The 8,896-nt window shown below is 42.5% G+C and overlaps 1 protein-coding gene across 5 annotated transcripts in view; it reads left to right on the plus strand.

Moving 5' to 3' along the window:
* rap1gap2a (RAP1 GTPase activating protein 2a) overlaps positions 1 to 8,896 on the plus strand; it is a 71,254-nt gene that overhangs the window by 50,260 nt on the left and 12,098 nt on the right. For 3 of the 5 annotated variants that reach the window (XM_031861269.1, XM_031861268.1, XM_031861265.1), the window contains 3 exons: positions 1,185 to 1,269; positions 6,228 to 6,263; positions 8,707 to 8,739. In XM_031861269.1, coding sequence (XP_031717129.1) covers positions 1,185 to 1,269; positions 6,228 to 6,263; positions 8,707 to 8,739 — 154 coding nt within the window. The remainder of the gene's footprint in view (positions 1 to 1,184; positions 1,270 to 6,227; positions 6,264 to 8,706; positions 8,740 to 8,896) is intronic. The other 2 variants (XM_031861267.1, XM_031861266.1) reach the window with 2 other exon arrangements.

An 8,896-nucleotide genomic window follows, 5' to 3' on the forward strand; every position in this document is an offset into this window, starting at 1 on the left:
TGGAGGGTCGGGGTATAAGCTGTTTTTTTTTACCTCCTCACATTTTTTTGTATACTCGTTTTCTCCTTCCCTCCACTAAGTCTGAAGTGATACAGCCTTCCACACTGGTAGAAATACAGCTTTTGGTTTACTGTTACTTCAGAGGGGACATGTGCATTCAATGTGTTGGGTCTAATGCACTTAGGCTATCAGATATAAAACCTAAAATAAGAATTTCACTATATACATTAAGTTAAGACCCGCACATAATATGGTTATGTAATGAGATACAGGCTTTATGCGACTACCAATTCACATCCAATGCGTTTTCGTGGTTGGTAGAGAAAATGTGGTCTTGAGTGCTTTCTGCGGCTCCAAAGATGGGTTAGAGAGGGTTTAGTACATCTCTGCTCTTTTGTCCCTCTTTATTTCTTTGTAAACCCTCTTGATGTTGATCATGCACGAGAGGTGTCCATCACCACCACAAGTATCCCATCTGAAAATGTTCCAATGACAAACCACTGGATTTGATCCAAATACGCCAGGTTTCTGTGGCTGAGCCAATCTCCTGGCTGTCTCCCAGTGACGGATCAACCTTTCACATCTGGGACCATTAATGTGCAATCATGCTTCTGAGTTCGCTGCAGAGGGGGTAAAAGCACAAGAGAGGAGAAGAGGCTCCAAGCCCCAAAGGACTTCTCTTAAAGTCTCCTTGACAGCCCCTGGGACTCCAGAGAGCAAATGAAAGCAGCAGAGAGCCATCTGACACTTCACCGCCTATTTCCAACAGGCTTTCTGGCTTTCCGCTTTTAAAACCTTAAATTATAGCTGCAATAAAAGTTATTCTTAATGGAATAGGCTCGATAATGTAGCACTCATGCGTTTCTTAATTGTGTCTCGTGATGCAATGTACTTTTTTTGTGTTTTAAAGAGTTACAACACAGGATTTTTGTTTGTCTCAGACAAAACTTGTGCGCAGGATAAATTCATTGTTGGTTTTAGTTTCTTCAGAGGAATTATACTTAATAGTGTAATTCTTAAATTTTCCTAATTTTTCCTTAATTTGCTCAATGTATTTAAGTTACTCAAAAGGAAGACATGTGACACGTGGCAAATTAATATCTTTGAAAATGAGATTGCATTTAATGGCTAATGGCGAAATCTGGATCATTTGCTTACTCCTCATTTTGACCTCCTCTCTCCAGGAAACAGGAGCTGCTGAACATTTCCAACGTCCCGCTGGGAGAATGTCCCCCCTCACCGCCCCGCACTGCACCGCCCAACATGAAGGTAGGAATCACACACACACACACATGAATGTGCACGCACATGTTGTGACATACATGTGTACACACACATTTTTAGATAGATATTGATTTACAGACATTGTTTGCCCTTTAGGCCTATTAGAAAATCTATTGATTGTGATTATCCTCATTGAGAAATCATTTTAGTAAGCAAAGCGTTTCAGAGACGATGACAAGGTCAACATGACACAGCACTGCATGAGAAGGAAAGTACGATTTTTACAGGTTTGTCTTGAGCCTGTTTGAGTTATAACGAAGGTTACAATATTGTAATCCTAGTTCTATAAGCATGAGCAGAGCCCTCTGCTCTTACGCCGCTTGCTAAACAGGGTGTCTGATAGCTTAGCAGCAGTGTGTGCTACCTTATATACCTTGGGGAGTGCACATATTCGGGTTGGCACATCCTGATTGGCCAGCTAGGCTGATGCATATTTTCAGTTGGTTAATGCGTGCTCGTCAAGAGAGGGGAGTACAACCCATGGAGTCCAGCGGAGGGCTCCGTCTGTGATTATAGAACTAGGGTTACAATACCGTAACCTTCGTTCATGACCAATTACAGTAGGAAAAGGTCGGAAGCTTTATTCTCAGCTGCTATCTTGACCACAAATTGTGAAGTTCAATCAAACGGTATCATAAAATGAAACTTGGGCCAAAGCTGTGACTCGGCAAATTGAAAAAAGCATCGGAGCAAAACCAAACGGAACCTGAATACAAATTAAATCCATCAGACTGTAGAGGATCATCGTTCTCAGGTATTGAGAATGATGATTCATGTGGTAGTGACATTATAGTGCTGCATATTTAGAGAAAGCTTTTTATTTATATGAGATGGTGAGGTGTTGATGTATGTTTGATATCCATTACTCACACTGCATTGCACTTGTTCCACGGCTAGAAAATTTTAGATTTTTCTCGAGCATGATAAATTAGAGGAAACATTTTGCAGGAGGGCAGATCAGCAGGGTGATATACATGAAATGGATGACGGCTCCTGCAGGAGGGAGACACTTTCTGCAGTAAGTCACCTTGAACTAAGCCATCATTATTGAATCTTCTAACACAGAGGGAGACAGCACAGAAAGGCGAAGTTTGCTCAAGGTCAGGCAGACTGATTATTTAGACAGGAATAAAACACCCTAATATATGACAAAATATATGAGAGAAATATAACTGCAGTGAAATGTAATCTTGATGTGTGGCTGATTTCTGGTGTATATCAATCGACAACCCACAATTTTGCTGTGAGCTAGAGTGGTCTAACGTTCATGTAATGTGTGGTAAGATATTCATCTTCAGTGTCACACTGGTAAAGAAGTTTTGACGCTTATAATTTCCTGTAATCACAGTCCACATCAAATCCATCAAGAGACCACACAACTTTGGCTGCTTTGTTACATGATGTGCAGCCTACACCTTCAAAGCTGGAGTGTGCAACATTAGAGAAACAGGAAAGAATAAGCTATACTTTGAACGCATCTAACTGCAAAACCCATGCCAACTATTTTTCCAATGAAAGCAGCACATAACCCCAAAAGTCTAGCAGGAAAGTAGGATACACTGTGAGCCCGCCCCTTCCGGCCCCTCCCCCCCTCCTTCTTTCTCAAAAACATCTGTCCATCTTCTCAGATTGGTAAGTACATGTTAATAGGTTCAATCATGCCGTCTCAATTGATATACAACCTAAAACATGTTCAAAAATAGATTCCTAATTTCCTTGCATTTTATTAGCTGGATAATTCACTACTCATAAATACAAATGATTCACATCTGATTGCACAGACTACATGTCGTTGCTACTCAGCTTAGTTATTGACATTGCTGCTTCTGATACAGGGGCCATAAAGATGACTGTCCGTGGAGGACACAGACTGCAGCATGGTACTGGAGCTATATTGTGCACTGCAATTATGACATTTTGTCTTTCCTATACTCTTCGTGACATAATGAGGAAACGTGTACAGTGGACAGGGCTAAATTAGGGTTGGAGGATATATGGGCTAAAGGAAAGTCCTCACAGTTGTCATAATCAAACTCTAATTACAAATAATGTAATGTGTGCGTGTGTGTGTGTGTACGTGTGTGTGTGTGTTGCACATGTTGACACATGCACACTGAAATAACCTGTTCTGTGTTTACATGAGACTCAGTTTACTGCGTGACTTGATTTTCCTGTCTAAGCTTTCGGCATTAAAATGCCAAATACACATTAAAAGGCGAGTGACAGGAAAATAACTTTCAAATGCAGAAGAGATTAAGAATAAGAAAAGGCAGAGACATCGTGATTTCGTAGCTAATGCTAAGGTAAGTCTGCATTTTGACTCAAAGAAACAACCAGACACTCTGTTACTGAACGCAACAGTTAATGTGTTTGGTTTTGAAAAAGCTGGCAGGGGAACGACTGCATCTCTGAAACTTTTACTGTTTTGCGTCGTATTTATAGCAGATTTACACCCACATGTGAAGTGTTTCACAACAGTATTTCGTAACCTGGAGGCCGGGCCAAAACAGTATTGACTGATGTATCAAATACAGATGTCAGCCAGTGTTCCAGGTATCTGACAGAGCTGTGCTATAAAGATGCTATGAGGGGGTTTTTGTCTTACTGTACATCTGAGAGCTGTAGAGAGCTGTAGAGCTGCCCGCTCAGGCTCATCCCTTCATCCACCCGTCACCCTATTTTGACCCAGAGAAGGAGTTGTGTTGTGGGCAGGAGAGAAGCGTCTGTGGATGTACAGCCCGGTCGTGCTAGGACAACGCTGGCTTTGGCTGAGGTGCAGGTATTTGGAACAAGTCTGTCTCAAACAGAACTGAACTGCACTCAACTAGAAACAACAAGTGGCTGCTGTGGCTATAATGAGACGGTGATACCTGTGGTTCTCCTGCCTGTTGGACTAAAGAGAGGGTAAAAGAAATAATTAAGAAAGAAAGAAGCTCACACCACCTCAAATCGCTTTGCAAATTTCCGCTTGTTCCCGTTTAATTCCTTTTCCCGAGCTTTCACTTAGTGTTTTGATAAAGTTAAATTCTGTAACATCCCTTTAATCCCGATGAGACATGCCGGCCACTGCCCCTGTCTGTGACGTATCATCATTGCTGTCAATGTGCAAATGATTATGTCCATGTCTTTACATGAATACATGTGAATTATAGTCATTCAGTCACGGAGCCGAAATAATCTGCCTGAAGTCTGTGATAGCCCTAGCGTGTTGCCATGGGAGATAAGAGATGCAGATATTGTTGCCGGGCTGGATGGAGCACACGAAGAGATGGTAAGAAGGAGAAAGGCAGAGAAAAGGTGAAGGAATCAGAATCATAAACGGGACAGAATAGAAAGATGATAAATTAGCATAATGAGACACCTCAGATGAAAGAGGCAGAAAATACAGACATCTGGGTCCTGTTTTAGATTGACAGCATAGCAGAGAAGACAAATAAGTGTCTCGTGTCCTTGCTCTTTTGTCTGGTAACTGCAGGGAATGTAGACGATCATTGAACACACCGTCAGCACTGCAGGATCCCACTCAAACAGTGCCAGGACAAGCTGCATCGGTGCGTCTTTTAAACTGCCATGGTCAACACCGTGTGAGGACATCTCCATAAATTCAAAGAAAAAGGAAAAGCTAAAGCTGCAGAGGCTGCCTATTATCAATACACCTTCCTTCTTCTTGCCGCCCTCATATGATCCCAGTAACTGTTACACCACGCAGGCAGACGTATCTCACAATAACATGTGCTGAGAGCGCACGCTGACTGCCAAAGCTGCTACCTGACAGATATAGACACTTGTGCTCATTGTTGGTCTGGCTGTCTGATGTTGACTCTGTAGCTCCAGCTCACAGCACTGTATCAGCATACAAGACCTTTAACTCATTAATCTTAACTGCTTGACAAGCTGTGTGTGTGTGTGTGTGTGTGTGTGTGTGTGTGTGTGTGTGTGTGTGTGGTTCAGTCTGCAGTAGGAGTGGTAATGATAAGTGAAGATTACCATTGTAGGGAATATCATTCGGTTTTATTAGTCATTTAAACGGCTGTAAAATAATTTATCAGACTTTCCTGATTAAGCAGCGACAGGTATAAGGCATTTATTTCCTGGTTGCTCTTGCTTTGTATTTTATGACACCACAGAGTTAGTGTCTGGTATTGGCTATCAAAGTCATTTAAAGTAGGTTATAGTTGATATTTTTATCAATGAAAGTGGGTCTTTTTTATTTTTTTCATTGGTTACATCATGATTCAACAGCAGTGTTCATTGTGGAAGCCATTTAGAGAGGAAGCATATAGCACCGCTCTCGTAGATTCTCTACCAGGAATGTTTTTGTGGTTTTCTTCCTTTAGACCAGACTTCTTTTTTTAACAGGATGTTTCATGTGGTGCCATAATTTAACGTCTCTTGTGTGTGTGTGCGCACATGTGTTCTGCATAGCCCAAATTAACCTGCACAGTGTACATGTGCTGAAAATCGGAGCACAAAGACCCAAAGCATGTGGACCATTATCAGCGTCACAGTGAGGTGTGATGTGTCGAGGTGGACGCCCCGGGGACGCCTCGGAGACGTGTGAATGCACTTTAGGATGCATGTGTTTGAGCGTGTGTTACTTTCTAAGGAAGCGGTTCAGTGTGCGTGCATGTGGGTGTGAGAGACTGGAAGTCTCTGTCCTGCCCTGCCCACTTGACACGACTAAGTTCAGGCTGTGGAGGGAAATCGAAGGCAGTGAGCAAGATCTGCTGCTGCTGGCGCCGATGTTACAGATATAAGACATTTTGGTGTTGCTTTGAGCATCAAAAGCCTTGTTTGCAGTGTAAATTAGAGTCAACTAAAGGGCAACGACTCTGCTTTTGTACTGACTAAATGTGTGTTTGGTATCAGAAGATGTTGCTGGTGCTCTGAAAGTCAAAGTTCAGCAGCGTTATACCCTGTTTTACAATCTTCCTCTGTTTCAGTCTGCAGAGTTCTTCGATATGCTGGAGAGGATGCAGGTATGACATTCTCATTAATTCTTTCCTGTGACTCCAGTTTCTTTCCTCTTATCTCTACCTTATTTCACCACTTCCATTTCTTACTCATGTCTGTGCTATCAAGAGATTCTTGTCCTGGGTAAAACTAAAACAGAACATGAACATACTGTGAGACGGTGTCTGTCCTCTCTCTTTTTCTTTGTCCACAGCCAGAGTTAACATATACAAGGATGTGACAGACATTGATGTTTCCATCAGTGTAGGTCAGCCCGCTGGGTTCAGTCTGTTGCTCAGATTGGATAATGGGCATGCTGGGGGCAGAGAAGAATAGAAAGATCTGGACTGGCATAACAATTTTCTCCTTCTCTACATGGAATTCATTCAATTCATTGATTTTTTATAAAGTCTTTCTCCGTCTGTATGACTTTTCTTTGTGCTCTCCTTCTGGGGCCCATAAGGGCGCAGGCTTTAAGTGGTCTGAGGACAGATGGGGATATAACAAGGTAGAGGAGGAGGAGGAGGAGGAGGAGGAGGAGGAGGAAGAGGAAGAATGTGCGAGGAGAAATGAAAGGCAGAGAAGAGGGAACAAGTGGCCAAGGGAAGATACAAAGAGAAGTAGAAGTGCTTGATATATGTTTTGTGATGACGTCTCCAAAATGTGTGAATTAGGCAGTACCAGGTAGTCGCTGGAAATGTGGAGAATATAATGACCCTTACTGTTATGCAGCTTATACATCCAGCTATGAAGGGACCAGTCACTGAAAATAATTACTTACTTTTTTTGCAGCAATTCATGAACGCAGCACATCAAACTACCCAAAAGCGAAATAGTGATCAAAACCAACATTGCGTTGATCATAACAACAAGCATTGCCCTTGTAGTCTGCCCGATATAGTTTATTAAATAAACTAGGCTTGAGTGCCACAGACAGGAGAGTTGGGACTAACACGTTGTTGATCTTTGTATCTGCAGTATTTAAGAACGAGGCCCCTGCTAGGGCTGTGTATTCGCAAGAACCTGGCAATACAATACAATATTGCGATTCTGAAAGCAAGGCGAAATATTACATTTTTTTACATATCATTTTGGGAAAACTGTCATAGTATAAAGAACATGCCACCATTTGTATAAAATGTAACTGAAAAAAAGAAGAGTGGGATCTGCATTCGTATTTCTCAAAGTACCGGAAACATTAAACATCAAAACACAACACAAAATGAACTACGGTCTGCCATGAATCTTTGCATGGAAACATCGATCGTGTTTTAATACTCAGGTGTATTCATGTTTTCTTACTCCCTTACCTACTTTGAATCATGGTTTCTCCTTAATAACACAAGTAGAGTTATTTGAAAAGTGTGACTGGTTGATGACAGTCAGTCAATGCAGCCCGATGATCAAAGATTCTCACATACAGCACACACACACACACACACACACACTGTGCACCATATCCATCCTCTCAACTTGCATCGACCTGCTCTCTTGAGCTCGGCCGCCTCTTACTCCACAGATGGAACTCAGCGCTCAAAGTGTGCTTCAATACTGTAGCCTGGATGGTGCTGATGAAGGTCACCTTTTTGATCCCCATCTCTTTTTTCCCCCTCCTTTCTTCTTCATCATCTAACTTCACCTCTTTCCACCTCTGCCTCCTCCTTCCTCCTTTGTCCCTCTCTCTTCATCTTTGTCTCTCTGTCTATGCCTGAAAATTAAAGCCTCTCCAGAGCGTCTTTGTGATCAGTCTCGTATTGTTGACAATGGCTCCCCCGTGACTTTAACAGCTGCTCCATCAATATGCACTCAGACAGACACACGCCACTACAGACCAGACTGAGAAGCATGTGTGTGTGTGTGTGTGTGTGTGTGCGCGTGGGTCCATAAGTCCATACTTGTACTGTTCAAAAGAATTCTTATGTGATTGGTGGCACTAGAAGTGATGGTAGTAGTGTGTATGTTCAGCACTCTGAATCCCCACACTTCTTCATTTCGTCACTTCAATGCTCAGTCATGTAGACAAGATGTTCCACTGGGCCTGTACCATAATTGGCCAATTTTCTTTGTGTCTACCAGATTGGCTTTTATATCTGCATATATATACAAAACACTGCGGCATCGGCCCGCGTCTCAGTGTGTCCCACGAAAAGGTAATGAGGAAAAGCATGTCTGGAAGCTACATTCAGAGAGATAGGATGACTAAGGGCCTGTATTACCCAAGTGTGTGTGTGTGTGTGTGTGTGTGTGTGTGTGTGTGTGTGTGTGTGTGTGTGTGTGTGTGTGTGCGTTTTGCGCAGGAAAGTGAATTAGCATGTATGACTCATTCAGTGTCATCTGAGCAACGGAGACAATGAGGTGCCATGTTCCGGCACAGTTTTTAAATGCACAATAAACAAACAAAACTTATTTATTTATTTTTTTTTACCCTTGTGCTTCTCCGTCCTCATGCTGCGCACGGACACTAATTAGGTCCCGAAAGCGGAAGAGCCCAAAAGATGGAAGGTGTGACCAGACACCGTACACACACTTGTACACTTCTGATCCGTTCGTGTTGTTATGTCTCTGCATGTTTCCCTTCATCACTGCTTCTTCATCATGATTTGCTCTGTGGTTTTTCTTGTCTCATCTGTCGGCCTATGAGAGATTCTGATTCCCCCCC

The sequence above is a fragment of the Anarrhichthys ocellatus genome, unplaced genomic scaffold (assembly GCF_004355925.1).
Source record: "Anarrhichthys ocellatus isolate YVR2014 unplaced genomic scaffold, GSC_Weel_1.0 scaffold24, whole genome shotgun sequence".
NCBI classification, from domain to species: domain Eukaryota; kingdom Metazoa; phylum Chordata; class Actinopteri; order Perciformes; family Anarhichadidae; genus Anarrhichthys; species Anarrhichthys ocellatus.